This window comes from Actinia tenebrosa, unplaced genomic scaffold (assembly GCF_029948245.1).
Source record: "Actinia tenebrosa isolate PJP-AT-01 unplaced genomic scaffold, QUT_ActTen_1.0 PGA_scaffold6__47_contigs__length_16458017, whole genome shotgun sequence".
Lineage (NCBI taxonomy): Eukaryota > Metazoa > Cnidaria > Anthozoa > Actiniaria > Actiniidae > Actinia > Actinia tenebrosa.
Window position 1 is genome coordinate 1571349 of NW_028292583.1, and position 19800 is coordinate 1591148.

Below are 19800 nucleotides of genomic sequence, written 5' to 3' on the forward strand. Positions count from 1 at the left end.
TAGTAAGTGTAGTCACCTAGTAGTATCCGGAGTGCCTGTATACCCATAGGACCCCGGAGTACGGGTTAGTAAGCGAGTACCTGTAAGACCCAGAGTCCGTAGTAGGTGGAGTATCATTAGTAGGTAGTACCGGTAGTAGGTGTAGTATCCCATAGTGCCTGTAGTACCGTTAGTATCTTTAGTAGGTGTATACTCTGTAGTACCTGTAGTACCCTTATGTAGGTGTAAGTATCCGTCAGTGCCTGTATTCCCTGTAGTATCTGTATACCTGTAGTACATGTAGTACCTGTAGTACCCGTTTGTACCTGTATTGACCATGTATCCCCTTAGTACCTGTAGTACTGTAAGATCCGGATATCCGTAGTAAATGTAGTACCTGTAGTTTAGCATGTAGTAAACCCATAGTATGTGGTGTAGGTACCTGTAGTAACCTGTAGTATCTTTTAGTAGGTCCGTAGTCTGTGTAAGTACCTGTAGTATCTGTATACCCGTAGTAGCGTTAGAACCTTGAGGTACCAGTAATACCTTTAGTACCTGTAGTAGGTGTAGTAGAGTGTAGTATCCGTATTACCTGTAGTTCTTTGAGTGACCATATAAGTAGGTGTAGTATCCGTAGTAACTGTAGGTAGCCCCCCTAGTACCCGTAGTTGGTGTTATATCTGTAGTACCAGTATAGCCTGTAAGTAGGTGTAGTATCCTAGTGCCTGTAGTAACTGTAGTATCTGTAGTAGTGTAGTACTGTAAGTAACTCTTGTAGAGTGCCCCGTAGTAGTGTGGGATGCGTAGTGCCGTTTCGTACCGGATGTAGTATCCGGTAGTAACCTGTGGTACAGTAGTACCTTAGTACCTGTATTATCTATAGATATCCGTCTTAGGTGTGTAGTACCTGTAGTATCTGATCTCCCGGTAGTAGGTGGTATACCTGTAGTACCTGATAGTATCTGTATAATCCGTAGGTAGGGTAGTAGTCCCGTAGTATCTACAGTAGGTACCCTTAGTGGTGTAGCGCCCTTAGTACCATTAATACCTGTAGTAACCTGTAGTAGGTTTTAGTAGATGTATAATCCGTATACGCGGGTAGTAATCTTTAGTACCTGTAGTAGGTGTAGTATCCGAGTACCTGTAGTACTTGAGTAACCTGTATTAGTTTAGTAGGTGTAGTATCCTTAGTACCTGCTGGTAGTCCGGTAACAATCCGTAGTACCTGTTAGTATGCTGTAGTACCCGTATAGGTTTTAGTGACCTTAGTACCTGTATACCTGTAGTACCTTTAGTAATTTGTAGTAGTGAGGGTACCGTGTATACCTGTAGTAGTGTATGTAATGTAGTATCCGTAGTACCTGTGAGTAGGTGGTAGTATCTGAAAAGTACCATAAATAAGTATCTGGTAAGTAGGTGTAGTCTCTTGTAAATATCGGTGTAGTAGGGTGTAGTACCTGTATTATCTTGTAGTATCCCGTATACGTGTAAACTGTATAAATGCTATAGTAGTGTGTAGTATCGTACGTACCGTCGTATCTGTAGACCTGTATACCTGTGTAATCCGTAGTACCATGTAGTTCCGTGTAGGTGGTAGTTACCGTGTAGGTATCTGTAGTACCCGTAGTAGGGTGTAGTACCCTGTCAGTGATCTGTAGGCAATGCCGTATGTACGTGTAGAGAACCTGTAGTAGAGTCGGTGCTAGTATCCGTGAGTACCAGTGTATTACACCATAGTACCCGTAGTGAGTGTAGTATCCCGTAGTACTGTTAGTATCATAGTACCCGTAGTAGGTGTGATATCTGTAGTACCTGTAGTAGCCTGTAGTAGGTTAGAGTATCGTCCTAGTGCCTGTAGTACCGTGTAGTATCCTGTAGTACGTGTAGTTATCTGTAAGTACCTGGTAGTATCTGTAGTAGGTGTAGTATCTGAGTCAATGCCGGTAGTAGGTGTAGTACCTGTAGTATCTGTAGTATCCGTAGTACGTGTAGAACCTGTAGTAGCTATAGTAGGTGTAGTATCAGTAGTACCTGTCGTATCTGTAGTACCTGTAGTACCTGTAGTATCCGTAGTACCTGTAGTATCCGTAGTAGGTGTAGTACCTGTAGTATCTGTAGTACCCGTAGTAGGTGTAGTATCCGTAGTGCCTGTTGTTCCTGTAGTATCTGTAGTACCCGTAGTAGGTGTAGTACCTGTAGTACCTGTAGTACCCATAGTACCCGTAGTAGGTGTAGTATCTGTAGTACCTGTAGTACCTGTAGTAGGTGTAGTATCCGTAGTTCCTGTAGTACCTGTAGTATCTGTAGTAGGTGTAGTATCTGTAGTACCTGTAGTACCCGTAGTAGGTGTAGTATCCGTAGTGCCTATAGTACCTGTAGTATCTGTAGTACCTGTAGTACCTGTAGTACCTGTAGTACCTGTAGTACCTGTAGTATCTGTAGTATCCGTAGTAGGTGTAGTACCTGTAGTATCTGTAGTACCCGTAGTAGGTGTAGTACCTGTAGTACCTGTAGTATCTGTAGTATCCGTAGTAGGTGTAGTACCTGTAGTATCTATAGTACCCGTAGTAGGTGTAGAACCTGTAGTACCAGTAATACCTGTAGTACCTGTAGTAGGTGTAGTAGATGTAGTATCCGTAGTACCTGTAGTATCTGTAGTACCTGTAGTAGGTGTAGTATCCGTAGTACCTGTAGTACTTGTAGTACCTGTAGTAGGTGTAGTAGGTGTAGTATCCGTAGTACCTGTAGTATCTGTAGAATCCGTAGTACCTGTAGTATCTGTAGTACCCGTAGTAGGTGTAGTACCTGTAGTACCTGTAGTACCTGTAGTACCTGTAGTAGGTGTAGTACCTGTAGTACCTGTAGTAGGTGTAGTAGATGTAGTATCCGTAGTACCTGTAGTAGGTGTAGTATCTGTAGTACCTGTAGTATCTGTAGTAGGTGTAGTATCTGTAGTATCCGTAGTAGGTGTAGTACCTGTAGTATCTGTAGTATCCGTAGTACGTGTAGAACCTGTAGTAGCTATAGTAGGTGTAGTATCAGTAGTACCTGTCGTATCTGTAGTACCTGTAGTACCTGTAGTATCCGTAGTACCTGTAGTATCCGTAGTAGGTGTAGTACCTGTAGTATCTGTAGTACCCGTAGTAGGTGTAGTACCTGTAGTATCTGTAGTATCCGTAGTACGTGTAGAACCTGTAGTAGGTGTAGTATCCGTAGTACCTGTAGTACCCATAGTACCCGTAGTAGGTGTAGTATCCGTAGTACCTGTAGTACCCATAGTACCCGTAGTAGGTGTAGTATCTGTAGTACCTGTAGTACCTGTAGTAGGTGTAGTATCCGTAGTGCCCTGTAGTAGAAATAGTATCTGTAGTAGGTGTAGTATCTGTAGTACCTGTAGTACCCGTAGTAGGTGTAGTATCCGTAGTGCCTGTAGTACCTGTAGTATCTGTAGTACCCGTAGTAGGTGTAGTACCTGTAGTACCTGTAGTATCTGTAGTATCCGTAGTAGGTGTAGTACCTGTAGTATCTATAGTACCCGTAGTAGGTGTAGAACCTGTAGTACCAGTAATACCTGTAGTACCTGTAGTAGGTGTAGTAGATGTAGTATCCGTAGTACCTGTAGTATCTGTAGTACCTGTAGTAGGTGTAGTATCCGTAGTACCTGTAGTACTTGTAGTACCTGTAGTAGGTGTAGTAGGTGTAGTATTCGTAGTACCTGTAGTATCTGTAGAATCCGTAGTACCTGTAGTATCTGTAGTACCCGTAGTAGGTGTAGTATCTGTAGTACCTGTAGTACCTGTAGTAGGTGTAGTACCTGTAGTATCTGTAGTATCCGTAGTACGTGTAGAACCTGTAGTAGCTATAGTAGGTGTAGTATCAGTAGTACCTGTCGTATCTGTAGTACCTGTAGTAGGTGTACATAGTACCTTTCACGGCAGCCATGTTGATGGGTAGAATTAATAAAATTGTTCATTCTATTGTTAAATTCATTTTAATTTCGCTTTAGGAATGAAATTTGATTTTCCTTACTCTGAAACATGCCCTGATTTACTGGGCGCGTCACCAGTAGCGTTCATTTTACCTATCAAGGCGTACGCATGAAGACTATAATAACTCAAAATAAATAGGTGAAGAAAGACTTATAATCATACTTTAGTTTATTGTTTTCTTTTTAATATATTTTTTCGATTGACTTGAATTATTTTGGAATTATCCCTTAGATTTCAGGATATATACATCGTTAATCGAATATATCTACAGTTTCATCTAAAAGTCATAATGTCTTGATGTGGTTAAGGCAACTATGGATCTAACTAGAACTATATATATCTTAATACTTTATATCACTATATTTAGTTTTTAGACAAGAGACCATAGTGTGATTTGGTAAATCCTGCGAAATATTCTTTAGGTAGCGCATTTTTGAGTCTATCTGACTAATGCACTCTAATAAGTACACTTTGTTTCCCGTTAATGAAAACTGCTCTATGGTCTCTTGTTATCAAGTATAGTGTATAGTACAAGCTAGAAATTCACTGAGGTATCAACAACACAAAGAAACACCAACTACTACAGATACTGCACCTACTACAGTTACTACGGGTACTACGGATACTACAGGTACTAAGGTACTACAGATACTACACCTACTACAGGTACTACAGGTACTACAGTACTACAGGTACTACGGGTACTACATCTACTACAGGTACTACGGATACTACAGATACTACACCTACTACAGGTACTACGGATACTACAGGCACTACGGATACTACACCTACTACAGGTACTACAGGTACTACAGATACTACACCTACTACGGGTACTACAGGTACTACGGATACTACACCTACTACAGGTACTACAGGTACTACAGTACTACAGGTACTACGGGTACTACATCTACTACAGGTACTACGGATACTACAGATACTACACCTACTACAGGTACTACGGATACTACAGGCACTACGGATACTACACCTACTACAGGTACTACAGGTACTACAGATACTACACCTACTACGGGTACTATGGGTACTACAGGTACTACGGATACTACACCTACTACAGGTACTACAGGTACTACGGATACTACACCTACTACAGGTACTACAGGTGCTACGGATACTACACCTACTACAGATACTACACCTACTACGGGTACTATGGGTACTACAGGTACTACGGATTCTACAGATACTACAGGTACTACACCTACTACAGGTACTACAGGTACTACACCTACTACAGGCACTACGGATACTACACCTACTACGGGTACTATGGGTACTACAGGTACTACGGATACTACAGGCACTACACCTACTACAGGTACTACAGGTACTACACCTACTACAGGCACTACGGATACTACACCTACTACGGGTACTATGGGTACTACAGGCACTACGGATACTACAGGCACTACGGATACTACAGATACTACAGGTACTACACCTACTACAGGTACTTCAGGTACTACACCTACTACAGGTACTACGGATTCTACAGATACTACAGGTACTACACCTACTACAGGTACTACAGGTACTACACCTACTACAGATACTACACCTACTACAGGTACTACGGATACTACAGGCACTACGGATACTACACCTACTACAGGTACTACAGGTACTACAGATACTACACCTACTACGGGTACTATGGGTACTACAGGTACTACGGATACTACACCTACTACAGGTACTACAGGTACTACGGATACTACACCTACTACAGGTACTACAGGTACTACGGATACTACAGCTACTACAGATACTACACCTACTACGGGTACTATGGGTACTACAGGTACTACGGATTCTACAGATACTACAGGTACTACACCTACTACAGGTACTACAGGTACTACACCTACTACAGGTACTACGGATACTACACCTACTACGGGTACTATGGGTACTACAGGTACTACGGATACTACAGGCACTACACCTACTACATGTACTACAGGTACTACACCTACTAGAGGCACTACGGATACTACACCTACTACGGGTACTATGGGTACTACAGGTACTACGGATACTACAGGCACTACGGATACTACAGATACTACAGGTACTACGCCTACTACAGGTACTTCAGGTACTACACCTACTACAGGTACTACGGATTCTACAGATACTACAGGTACTACACCTACTACAGGTACTACAGGTACTACACCTACTACAGGCACTACGGATACTACACCTACTACGGGTACTATGGGTACTACAGGTACTACGGATACTACAGGCACTATGGATACTACAGATACTACAGGTACTACACCTACTACAGGTACTACAGATACTACACCTACTACAGGTACTACGGATACTACAGGTACTACATCTACTACACCTACTACGGATACTACAGGTATTACTGGTACTACAGGTACTACACCTGCCACGGGTACTACGGGTATTACACCAACTACATGTGCTGCACCTACACGGATCACTAAAGGTGACACCGAACGATGCAACACTACCACAACACACAACCCCAAGATAGTGCCATTTCGTGTGGTCATACATGAAGTAACGACCCGAATATGTAGACTATAGTGTTTACTTAGCTATATTTAGCTTCAAACCAAATTTTTTTAGTAACTATCTTCTATCCAAATAATATATACTAAATTTTAGCTAAAAAAATTTCAATATTTTCCCCCTTTGCTTGATTAATTCTACTAGTAAAAATACAACTTATCAAGATGCAATGCTTATATAAATTTGCAGTTAAAAAATGATGCATATGACAACCATAATATTTCTGTAATATACTCTCCTTTACCCTGCGATACCGGTAAAATACCGGTATTTTTTCTCCCCGACAGCCAGCTCCACGGAGGGTCAGAAAAAAAACCTCTGCTCGCAGGGTAACTCTCCTTGTACACTGAAAAAGACCGTTTTCTCATGATTGCGTGCGTATCCGAATTTAAGGAACTTGATGGGCCACGATACGAGAACAGGAGCTTTATGATGAGAATTATCATACATCTCTATAAAAAAGTTTTGATAAGAATGCATAAAATTGATTATTCTCGTCTTTAAATTTAAAACTGGCTTCCTCAATTTTACTGAATTTGCGTTTTTCAATTTTGTGGCCTGTCAAGTTGGATGCACACGCAACCTTGAGAAAACGGTCTACAGAATTGGGGTAATATCGTGGTGTACGGGAATAGTCACCTTCACAGTTCCTTGCACCGTCTTGAAAGGTAGCCTGCCCTTTGATTGAAGCGAGACTGAACGGTGAGTTTGCAATGATAGAGACCTGTTAATAATTGTCCAAGGTGTTAAAAGAGACGTGACAGGTGTTAACCTTGACGTGCATTTGTGTACTTGTACTTGTAATGTATTTGTGTTCTTCTATGCACTGGCTTCACGCTGCCCAACGAGCTTTTAAATACCTCATTTGGTAAAACCAGCCAGTTTCGCATTGAAATGTGTTGGCTTAACATATGAAAGCCTCTGCGTAGAAGTATGTGAATACATTTAATGTGCATGTTCATACTTTTGCGCGTTGATCTGTAACCAGGCATAACAGTGATCGATTATGGTAATAATGAGCTGTGCAGGTATTGCTTGAATGCACACTTCAGAGCTGGATTAATGACAAAATAAAGGATCACAATCAACTATCATTTTCTTTCAATTAATTAGCTTCTACTCTTCACCTTTAGTTGTTGTTTTTTTTTGGAAGAAATTTAAGTTTTGCTGTATTGATATTCTATAGTACTTTTAACAATGATTTTTGAATTATATTTTCAATGCAAACTTTCCATTAATATTTCAATACTTTAAAGAATCATGTATATTTTTGTGTGAAATGTTTTACACAATCTTATTTGATCATGTAATTATAAAATATGTTACTTGTTTTATTAACATCTTTACTATAGAAATTTCACATAGTCACCATCTGTTTATAGCACTGTAGTCACCTCTTTTCTATCACCAGCACAACCCTTTGACTATGAACCCACACACAAATAAAAATATCTCATAGTACACTCAATAAAACAACTTGATTCCTTATGATTGTGCTCTGAAGGTGTACCTATTAAGTTGTCATGAGAAGCATGTGCTTGTTAGTAAAAAGATATGATTTTATTGAGTGCACTATAAATGAAAAATTGCACAAATTTCTCAAATGATTCATAATTAAAAGCTACTGATGTTTTGAAAGTTCTTAAATATTGCACTTATTGCACTCGTGCAACACATGAAAACGTTCAAAATAAATTATGAATAGTACTCAAGGTAGTGTGAGTTCCTACATATATAGACAATAAAGGTATCTGATAATCCTCAAGTATTTACACTAACTTATGGTTTGTATGAATTGTCAATCCTGAATCTTTAAGATACTCTTGTGTTCAACATCTTCCATCTCTTTGAGTACATAAGCAACATTATACCGGAGCTGGTGAAACTTGGACAATGGTACCTGAAATAAGTAAAGGATATATTACAGTAAGGGCACTACAACTACAGTACAAACACTTCAAGTTATTTTGAATTTATATTATTATTTCCTGAACTTTCGATTGTTTTAAAGTAACACTATAAAATCGAGCATTAAGTTTCGCTGAGTTGTCAAAATACTGTAAATCTTATTTCAAAGTTTTGTAAAATTTAATATGTAAAAATGGCCAACCATGACTCAAACTGAAACACAAGTACCTGGAGTCATAAAAGAATGTGACATAGAAGCATTACCTCAAATGTTCGAATATCTCCATTACTCAGTTTTGTTTCCATCAAAATGGAGGGCTCCAATACTCTATTTAAAGCACTGCCGAGGAAAATATGATAAATTTTAACACCCACTGTCTCATAACTTTAACTAAGAATTCATCAAATCATCATCAATGCTAACTTCTTAAACTCATTGGCTGTCAGGGCATGGCTAATATGTGTATAAAGTGCACTCAACCATACATTTTGTGTGGAATAATCGGTCCAAAGGGGTCACAAGGTACATTTTCACAGGAACAATATCAGTTGGTAATCCCCCTTGTGCAGTGATATCCATTCAGTGAAAGAGAGCAAAAAAAATTTTTTTTTACCTCGTAGAAATTGCAACATCAACTCTCCACCTGAGAGAATCTAGTTTTGGAAGTCTTGTTCCCAGTTCAAGGGCAGCATCATCTAATTGTGATCTCCTAGACCGAAGCACAAATGGTATCCACATTAATTGCACCATATATAGACAAAATATTCATACTGGAATTTTTTTCTTCAAAAGCTGCGTTAAACGATTAGGTGAAAAGGGTATTAACCCTTCCACTACTACAGGCTAAAAGGGTCCAACACAGGCTCTTCCTGGAACATAATTAGGGTGTTTTTTATTTCTCAATATCAAAATGAAAAAAAATATATGCTCAGTAGATATTGAGGCATTATAACTAGAATGATAGAATAAAAACACTAGCCCACATTTTTCAACACATAGAAATGTCCTAGGGGACGGGTAATTGAAAAGAAAAAATATCTTTCTGCTGGCCGCTTTTGGCCTCTCTAGGAAAATGTAGCATTTCCGGATGGCCGCTTTTGGCCATTTTTGGCCGCTCTAGTAGTGAAAGGAGTGAAAGGGTTAAATTAATCCTTTCCAGCTTTTAACCTAAGAAGTCATCATCAGTAGTAATGAAATACTGTTTTAATATCAATTACCTTTCTCCAAAGACAATACTTGATAGATCTGGAATCAATTCTCTTGGTATCCTAAAAATAGGAAAGATGTTCTTGTCACTATGACAATGCAGCTGCAATCACTGGATTACCATTTACTCTATATACTTATAATAATGCTCATTCTGAGACATATTAAATCTACTAGGCCAATGAAACAAAATCAATAAATGAAGTTAACTCCTTGACAGAGTTTGTTAGAATGTTGTTTGCCAAACATTAATTGTTGATATTACCACTAATTGCTAAAAACATTTAGCGGGGAGGGAGGGGGTTGCAGGAAAAAAACCCCAGAATTTATGCTGAATTCTTTACTCCCTATTATCTATTATTTGATTAATTATCAGACAAGCAACTAATGACTGAAGATATATTGTTGGAAACAACGAATTTTCAACAGTATAGATTGGGGTGTTGTGGCATCACCATGCAAACTAAATCATGAAATAACCGACCTAACTTCATCTAAATCAGCTTGGAATTGTTCTGGCTTAAGGGATGACAATGGCAGTCTCAATGCACTGGTCAGGATTGTGAACATGCCAGCAAACACTGATCCAACTACATCTTCAGAGACATTATCTGCCGAGATCTTGTGTAAAATCCCATCTTCAACTTGTTTGCCTTCTAAAGAAGCCATTATAACTGTAAAAAAAATCATTTTTTATTCAAGATTAATATCATAATCTACTTATCATCGCTTCAGGCCCTGGGCTGACCCAGGGGGTAAATAGCCCGGGGGGGAGGGGGTAGTCTTTCCAGTTTAGGGTAGGGATGTACCACTGAGCACTCTGAACCCTGATCCTGTTCCAGAGTAAAATCGCTGAAATTCATACCCTGTTCCAGAGCAAGATTGCTGAAAACCATACTCTGTTCCGGTATTGCGAAAATTGTTACCCTGTTCCAGAGAGGAGAGAGCGTGATTTCATACACTCTGTTCGAGAGCGAGCACAATTTTATATACCCTGTTCCAGAGTAGAATCACTGAAAACCATACCCTGTTTGGCGGCACGTACCCGTATAGCGAATATAGGGGAGTACCCCCCAGGGTAATTAGTGGGGTGTCCTGATATCACCATGTTAATTATTAAATAAATGACCTAACTTCATCTAAATCAGCTTGGAATAGTTCAATGACAAAGGCAGTATCAAGGCATTGGTCAGAATTGTCAACCTAGGAGCAACTCAATACTGATCTGACTTCATCAATATTATTTGAGTTAGTAATTAGTCTATTAGAATATCTATTTTCTTGCCCCTGAGGGAAGGGGCATTTGTCATGCATTTTATGTCCCATACCCAAGGGTTTTAGCAGCTTTTTGCTTCCCCAAGAAATCAAACCCCGGGGCCGGAGGTGTCTCGGGGGTCAACCCAAGGGAAAGCCGATCATAAGTGGACATCAACTACATGCAGTACATGCATTACTGTATATTAATTTAAAGTTTTAATAAGCTAATACAGAAATGATGGATAAATATATATATATTTTTTTCCTGTTAGAATTTCGTTTAAAACGTTTAACATTTAAACAAGTAAAAGCCTTTTACAAATGTCTAAACCAATACATGAACACACGGGAAGTTGTTTCAACTCCCTGAAAAACACAATTAAGTTAAATCAAAACTAACAAAAATATCAAGGCCTACCTTGTAAAATCTTCCTAAATACTTGCTTATCTAAGGACTTTAAGTGTGGGATCATCCTTCGCACCTCATCAGGGACTTTAGGTCCAAGAAAGAGTGTGTTTTCAGTTAAAGCGTTGACTGCAGAAGAACTCCTGTCACGCGCCATCTTGGAAATCGTCACACACCACAGGTATCCCAAGCTATGTCTTATGCTCTCTGGTGTACGGATGAAGTTTTTAAAAATACTTTAAATTGTTTGATCTTAATAAATGGGATATAAATTTGATTAAAAAAATATATCTTGGTCTTTTCGTCTTTTTTTCTTCTTCTGTTTTTCAGTTGAATATTATGTAAAAACGGAGCAATCTCGTACAGGGAGCCCACGTTCATCTTGGTCAGCTCTACGTGGTGCTCTTCTAGATGTCTTCTCTCTCAGCCATGACAACAAGTTCAATCTCTCATCACTAATGTTTGTCAAGATTGCGGAACAAACGGGCTGGGTGTAGCAGTGATCAGAAGCACTCAAAATGGCTGCTGGATTGATCACTCGGAATACTCTTCGCCTAAAAACAGAAATTGGGATATGTCAGATCGAATTATGTGTGGGAGACATAACCCAGCTCCAAAAAGAAGATAAAGTTGACGTCCTTGTGGTTTCGGCCTTTCCAGGTTAGATAATATACCAGTAGATATAAGCTTGATAATCAAAACGAAATAGTAAAGTTTTAACCGTACTGATTTATTTCCGGCAGACATGTTTCGGCGTCCTTTATACGACATCATCAGTGTGACAAAGATAGTCCTTTTACAAATGCTTAGATACAGTGAATACATTAGCACGTGTATGCGTAGGGTAAATACGTAGATATAAATATATTAAGCCCTAATCATTTTACAGTATTTGCAAATGATCACTTAAGCTTAAAAACTATATATACATCATAAGATAGTGGAAATCGAAAATAACGCACAATTAATGTTTAATAAGTTGAAGGACAGTTTCCCGGCGTAGGCAATCGATGAATTCGATGACATTCGACGAAAATCGATACTGATTAATCGATTAGTATCGGAAATCGATGACCAAATCGATGCCACGAACATCTATGACCGTCTATGAATTCTAATAACAAAATATTACATTGATCGATGATCAATCAATGATCGATATTCATCGATTGGCATTCCATCCTATGACCTATCGATTGGTCATCGATTGTCCAATACCAATCGATATCAATCAACTTATTATATTGATTGCTATCGAGTCATCAATTGGGTTTTCGATGATCGATTTCCATCGATTTCCTACACCGGGAGTATTTGAAGGCGTAAAGATTTGGATGAGAAGCTGATAGATAAAAATATTGATGAGGAATGCATCCTAGCTATGTAAATCGCCTATGAATCATGAAAAATACAGGGTCACTAAATATTATATTATACTTAGTATTCGTGCTGCGAGTAGGCATGAGTTGATATCTGGGTATTTATGGTTGCTGCATATTGTTTTTATCTAATGCCTGTCTCTGCATGTGATTTATTTGGTATAGTGTTGCTGACCTCAATACTAACAAGCATAGCTGTAAAATACCATAAATCATTCATGAGATAAATAATTCATTAATAAATAAACTGTTTTGACATGATTTAGATTACATGACTTGCTTGCTTGAACAGATAAATAAACAGTCTATCGAAACAGAAACTTCTGAAATTTGTGACTGAACATACATACTGCATGCCCTAAAAAATCATCTCAAAAAAAACAAATCAAGATTTTTTCCTGGCATATAGCACACAGGGATCCCAATAACCATCAAGATTAGTGTCGCATGATGGTTTGTGGCAATAATATGATATTTTTAAAAACTTGATGTGGAAGAAACCAAATAAAATGGACTATTTTAATGATATTTTCCATATTACAGGAGACTACTCTCCAACACCAAGCTCACTAATAGGTCAACTGCAACAAAAGCTTGGTGTAAGTGTTCGTAAGTTGTCAAAAGACAAGGAAGAAGACTTGCGCAAGCAGTATTTTTGTTGGTGGTCCAAACCTTTACCAGAGCACCTCAGCTTTAAAAGAATTCTTTGTTTTGAGGGCGGTTTTGGTAGCCATGGAACAACTCCTCCTAAAGTCATTGGTGCAGTGTTTAGATGCCTGGTACCAATTCTAAATAACAAGGAAGGAACTGTTATTATGCCGTTGCTTTCTTGTGGAGACCAGGTATGGCATGTTGGCATTTCACCTCACCCCACCTAACCATTTAACTCTCGGTTGAACATAAGGCCTTGATACTCTTATGCCATCATCTTACTTATGGCATGTTGGCATCTCACCTTACCTTACCTATTAAGGTTTCTTTTTTGTACTCGGTTGCGCAGAAGGCCTTGATACCCTTGTCACAAAAAATCGATTTATTATCCTAAGTTGTCATGTTAAAGACAAAATATGGTAAGCTTTCTCCTCTCAGAAATTGGGGGAGCCAACAATATTATTAGTAGCTTGCATCCCTTTCCATGAAAATGAAAGGACAAAAGATGTGGCTTCCATGTTGGTTGATATGACAAAAGACACTCAGCACAAATCTTTTGTCAAGGTCTACAAAATTGGGGGCTAGCATATGTCACATGCACCTCAAGAAGGCTAGGAGTACAGGTGTCTAGGAGTTTTTCTCCCCTTTTTGCTATCTACTATCTCAGCTTGCAAATTGTGTCCATTACTACTCCTGGATGAAGTACATATCTGAGGCAATGGGAATTGCAGCTTCTTGCAGCAGAAAATAGAATAATGGATTAGAAATTAAACATAGGCCTCCCAATTCAGAATCGTTTCATTATTTTGCAAAATACTAGGCCTCTGACCATGTCTTTTATGGTAAAAAATGTATAGGAAAAGTAACTTGTAAGCTGGCATTTTAGATGAGCGCTTCTTTAACCAGTTCAGTTGACGAAAGATGCTGCTTCATAATGATCTTCAAGTAAAAAAGACATGGTCAGAGGCCATGTGGATATAGGGATTTTAACAAGTTTCCCACTTTAGCTTTTCTTTGAGTTTATATATATGAGAAGTCCTAAATATTTACAAATCATATTCTCTTCTGAAGGGATATTCAAGAAAAATAGTTTTGAAGCAACTGTTGAATGCTGCTGTGCACTGGATGAAAGCAGGTCTTCCTCTTCGTACCCTGAAGATCGTTCTGTTTTCAAGGAATCCAGAGAAGGAAGATAAGGAGATGGAACCTTTGTTTGAGCTTTTTCAAAATTTTAAGGAAAAAACAGAGGAGGTTGATGACTTGGAAGAAAAGGATGAGGTAAAAAGTCCAGCAAAATGCTTATGTTGAAGTGAACTCCTTTATAAGTTTAGAAAAACGTTATCCCAGCCTTAAAGATGAAAATGTAGATTTTACACTGACTGAGCAGGGATTCTGTGAGATGGTGGAAAAGCAGTAAATATATGATGTATATCTAATTTATATAATTTTTTAAATATTTTCACCCTATCATGTAATTCAAGGACTTCCAAGAGAGATTGAGGGTTCATAGCCTTCACTCTTTTCGTCTTGTACATGCTAGTTGCTCCATTTTTCTATGTAAGCTCCTGCCTCACTCCCACTTTTTAGGACGTTCTGCTGTCTGTGAACTTCAAAGTTCCTTGTTACTCTGCTTATACATTTTAATGTATAAAATTTAGGGACCTCTTATTAATTAAAGATGGGCTAGTGCAAATGGGGGGTGGTTCATAAACTTAAAGGAAGGGTCATGAAAATTTCTGCAAGCATTTAAGGGAGGGTCACTATTTTTTTGTGCAAAATAATATGAGTGCCAAATTTTTTCAGGACAGAAGGGGGTCTTAAAAATATGCAGATAAATCGTAAATTTGTAATTATTAAGATTAAATTAACTGACCTTGTTTTGTCTCAAGGAGGATGACTTGTTATATGATATCTACATATCCCATTGTCCAAATGAACACAGCTTGGCGCTCAAAATAAAAGAATTTCTTCAGGAAAAAGAAAGCAAAAGCCTCAAAATATTTGACGAAGTACAACAACTCAACGAAAACGAATCTTGGCAAGAAGATATCTATAAAATCATGGTGAAATGCTCACGTGTTGTGACGTTGCTAAGCCCAGATTATCTGGCTAATGAGAGTTGCATTGAACAGTACAACATTGCGTTGTGTATCAGTCGAAGGAAACATAAGGAAGTGCTGGCACCTTTCTATGTTATTTCTGTGGAGAACCTGCCGACTTATATGGGACTGATGCAGTATATCGATTGTAGGTGGGTAAAGACTAACTTACACCTATTTCAAAAAACCTTGTCTGTTGGAGAACTGAAATGTGCGATGTGAGACTAAGGCCCCGTCCACACGTATCCGGAAATTTTTGTATCCGCAAATTATTTTTTGCGGATACGAAAATGTTTGCGTCCACACGCAGCGTATTCGAATCGTTTACGTGTGGACAGGGCCTAAGATTCTTGTTTACAACAAACGTGAAACGTCAGTTGACAACTAAAAATTTCTTTCCAATTACTGAAAGGAATTCGCAGAAATCTCCAAGAGAGACGTTTTGCAAAAGGTGAAATGAAATAAAGGAAAACGTTGATATGTTTGCCGTTTGCGGGAAGGGACTGAAAATGGGAATCTTAATCTGTCTAATGAGTCAAGACGTGGAATAAATGGAGAAAAAGGATGGAAAAATGAATAGTGGGAGGACTGTACGAAAGGGAGTGAATGAGAGAGAAAGGAAAACATTAGCGACTAAAATTAAATAATTTCGATGAAGAGGCTTAAGACGGAAAATATGGGGGGAGGGGTCGAAAGAACAAAATTCAAAGAAAGGAAGGAGGAAGGAAGGAAAGGATAGAAGGAAGAACGGACGGAATGAAGGAAAGAAGAACGTAAAGGAATGATGAGTGGACGGATGGACGGATGAATTATGGATGGAATGGTGGTCATATATTAATGAATAAATAGAAGGAGTTAGGTAGGGTAAATAGGAAAGGTATAGTGACATACGGCATTCATAGGAAAACAGCCTATGATAGCTACACATGCACAGAGTAGAAAGACGTGCATGACTCTTGAATTCAATTTTCCGACCATAATACGCATTCTTTTTTTAGACCCAAAAACATCGAAAAACTGAAAATGGCTTCGGATTCAATAAAGCAATGGCTAGAAGCAAACAGCGTCAAAACAGTATCTACCGAGACGATGAAGGCCTTAGCCGACCAGCCTCTAGTGGCTCAAGACTACGAAGTATTCATATCATATTCACATCAAAATAAAGACGACGCCATCCGAATGCTCACAAGTTTGAAGACTATTGATCCAGCATTGAATGTGTTCATCGATTCTTCTGGACTCAGTACCGGGGCGTCATGGCAACAATCATTGTACCATGCAATAGGTAAGTGTTTCTCGCAACCGACTTTTTATGAAGGCTTTCGAAATGATGACCGAATCTTACAGTGTGAATCGAAAAACCGTGGGCACACCTAGAAATATTTCAGGAATGTTGTATTCTTCTTTGGCCAATCAGAATTGACTTTAATTCTAACCACAAGATAACGGAAAGATAATAATAACGCTTCTGAGTGGTTAGAAACATTCTTGTAATATTTCTAGGTGCCCACGGTTAGCTAGAGCATATTGGGACGTCGATGGAAATCAGGGCAATTGAATGAACTAATGAAACGGGCAGCTCGAAATGTTATGGTATGCTATCACATGACCCCGTTGTGTCATCCCATATATATATTCACTTTATAGCTCAAAAAACCCTGGTAGGCTTTTTTGTGTGTTTTAGGCTTTTCCATCGTTGAATAGGCATTGTGGATTACTTGAACAACTCTTTGGTACTCTATATTAATTCTGTTTTTTTTCTTTGATCGTTGTGTGCGCATTATATTTACCTCCGTTACCGTACTATATGACTGATGTATAATTTTTGGTGTTTAATATATTTACCAGACGAATCCAAAGTAATGGTAGCATTACTTTCTACTGATTACCTCAAGTCTAAAGTATGCAAAGAAGAGTTCTCATTGGCTCTCGCTCTCCACATGGATGAAAGCAGAGACTTCAAACTCGTGTCTATTCTCATTGAGGACATCGCCGAGTTACCTCATTGGTGTCAAAAACCCAAACCAGTGGAATGTACCTCAGTGGAGGTAGACCGTCCGAATCTTTTTGCTAGAATTGCCAAAAATATCTCCACCTCATTGCAAGGTATGTCAAGCCTCCAAATATTATTGATACGGCCCTGCGCTGGGCTTATCACAGTCAGGGTACAGCTAGCTATGCAAACATCCAATAGTGGAATTTAGCGTGTTAGGTTTTGCTGTGGGAGAAAAACCAGAGAACCCGGTGAAAAATCCTCGCTACACCATAACGAATCACAATCCGGCTAAAAAATGATGTCCATGATATGTGACAATTGACGTTTAGAATATTTAGGCGACAAGGAGTCTTTAGACAGGGATTTTCTCCAGGCAAGGAGGGAGGATTGCATGACAAGTTTCGATTGGAAGTTCTGAGGGTGTAAAAAAACCCTGGCAGTGACCACCCTCATTGTCTTCACCTCATACTAACAACCTCTTATGATTGTAGAGCGCCCTTGAGTATAATAGAAAGGGCGCTTTAAAAGTCGTCAGATCAGTGATAATCATTAGTTATAAAGGTTTCCCCTATATATTGTCAACAGGTTGTTCTCAATACGAAAGTGAAATAGAAAGAAGACTGACCCATCTGACAGACGAACAGATTTCGATTGATGAGCTCACCCAGAATTACAGAAAGATCAAAGTCGTGATTCGTAAGAATTTTCTGAGTGAACCACTAGTCTTTCCTGGTCACCAACCAAAAACTCAAGCCGGACACACCCATGGAACCACACCAAAGTCTGTTATTAATAGCAACGAGGTGGCTTGTACTGTAGCTTTAAGTTTTGCAGAAGAAGATGCCAGTGCTGCTGAAGCTATGAAGTGCCTTCTTCTCAAACAGTGCCCAGGCATCACGATTAGTTTACCTCGAAGAAACGCGACTTCAAGGCTTAACGACTTGGATGTTGCACAACTGATCATAATCTTTTTATCTCCTGCCTACTTGAATGCAAAAGAACTGGTTGAGGAGCTCAACATTGCGTTGTACCGTCAGCGCTCCACGTCTCATAAAGTAGTGTACCCAATCCAGGTCTCTCCATTGCCACCCAAACCCAGTTACGTTCGTCTTCTCCCATATGAGTTCGCGACGATGGATTATTCCTGGATGCTGAGCGCTCTTGGTGGAAAAATAAACCGTGAAAGTATCGAGTGTTTTGCTGAAGAGAACGATATTAGTGCTGGTGTTGCTTGTTGCCTCATGGACGCATCTGACTTGATCGTCCAGAAAATATCTAATAATGATGACGATGAAGAACATTATCAAATGGTACTTTTGAACGTCCTTGAAGTACAACACGTGTGGGAGCAAATGCTTGAGAAGCTGAGCAAAGAAGAAGGTTTGGATACTTTGAAGAGATCATTTGGAATCCAGGTTAAGGATAAGGAATCCAGTGCATCCATTGCAGAACATGGCACTGAAGGTCCAGTGTCTGAAGATCAAGGAATTGAAGCTAATGATGAAAATGTAGGCACAGCACACAGCAAAAAGGCAACTTCTGGGCATGGTGCTTCTGATAAAGGAAAATCTGTGTCATTTTCTTCTCATGTTGGGACTACTTCAGGTAGTTATGATCTTACCAAAGGAGAGGAAAAGGCCAGCAAATCTTGCATTGTAGTTTGAAATATGAATCATATAAATCATAATAGGTCCCTGGAGGAAATAATAATCATGAGGGTTTTAAATAAATGAATGTCATTTTGGTACACGCTAAGTTCATGTACTTGTTACGTATACACCATATTAAAAAACAACTTTTTCGGGCAGTTTGAAAAGGAGAAATCCTCCAAACGAAATACGAAGGGTGTCGGTTCTGGGTTTTCGATTGATTTCGTAATCTCTAACCAACAAAAAGAAGAAGAAAAAGCTGTACCATTTTTGAATTCATGCAAAGTTCACCGGAAATCAGCGTGAGTCCGTCAAATTAATTATCCATACACAAATCGGTCCCAAACTTACGGGTTTGACTGAGATCAATCATCAATCAAGAAAGCTGCACCAGTGAAGGCAATTTTAGTTCATAATACGAGGCACGAGAAATCACAAGCCAATAATAAAACCGCAGTTTATGCTGACTACTGGTTTCTTTTTCTATCCTATGAGTATTTAAAAAATAAACGATTAAAAAAACGCAACAAAACCTTTCCCTTCTTCATGATTTGTGAATTTTTCATATTGTTCTGTTCTTTCTGATTGCATTCACATCATTCATAGTGCATCTTGGGATACTGATCACTGCATTGCCCAGTCCCTTAGTGTAAGTAAATGGCTCTAAAGCATCGTAAATAACATCATTGCCTCC

General features: G+C 39.0%; 2 protein-coding genes across 2 annotated transcripts; one reads left to right on the top strand and one right to left on the bottom strand.

Moving 5' to 3' along the window:
- Positions 1-7257: 7257 nt before the first annotated feature.
- On the bottom strand, positions 7258-11494 carry LOC116307713 (COMM domain-containing protein 5). The gene is made up of 6 exons (XM_031718014.2): positions 11345-11494; positions 10154-10343; positions 9681-9731; positions 9077-9172; positions 8727-8802; positions 7258-8454 (listed from the first exon to the last, which is right to left on the bottom strand). The coding sequence occupies exons 1-6, from the start codon at positions 11487-11489 to the stop codon at positions 8353-8355; spliced, it is 660 nt and encodes a 219-aa protein (XP_031573874.2). The 5' UTR covers positions 11490-11494; the 3' UTR covers positions 7258-8352.
- Positions 11495-11731: 237 nt separating this feature from the next.
- LOC116307702 (uncharacterized) lies at positions 11732-19638 on the top strand. Its single transcript, XM_031718001.2, has 7 exons — positions 11732-11992; positions 13255-13553; positions 14434-14640; positions 15252-15613; positions 16460-16746; positions 17310-17567; positions 18043-19638. Exons 1-7 carry the CDS (start codon positions 11851-11853, stop codon positions 19119-19121), a joined length of 2634 nt encoding a protein of 877 aa, XP_031573861.2. The 5' UTR covers positions 11732-11850; the 3' UTR covers positions 19122-19638.
- Positions 19639-19800: the final 162 nt, after the last annotated feature.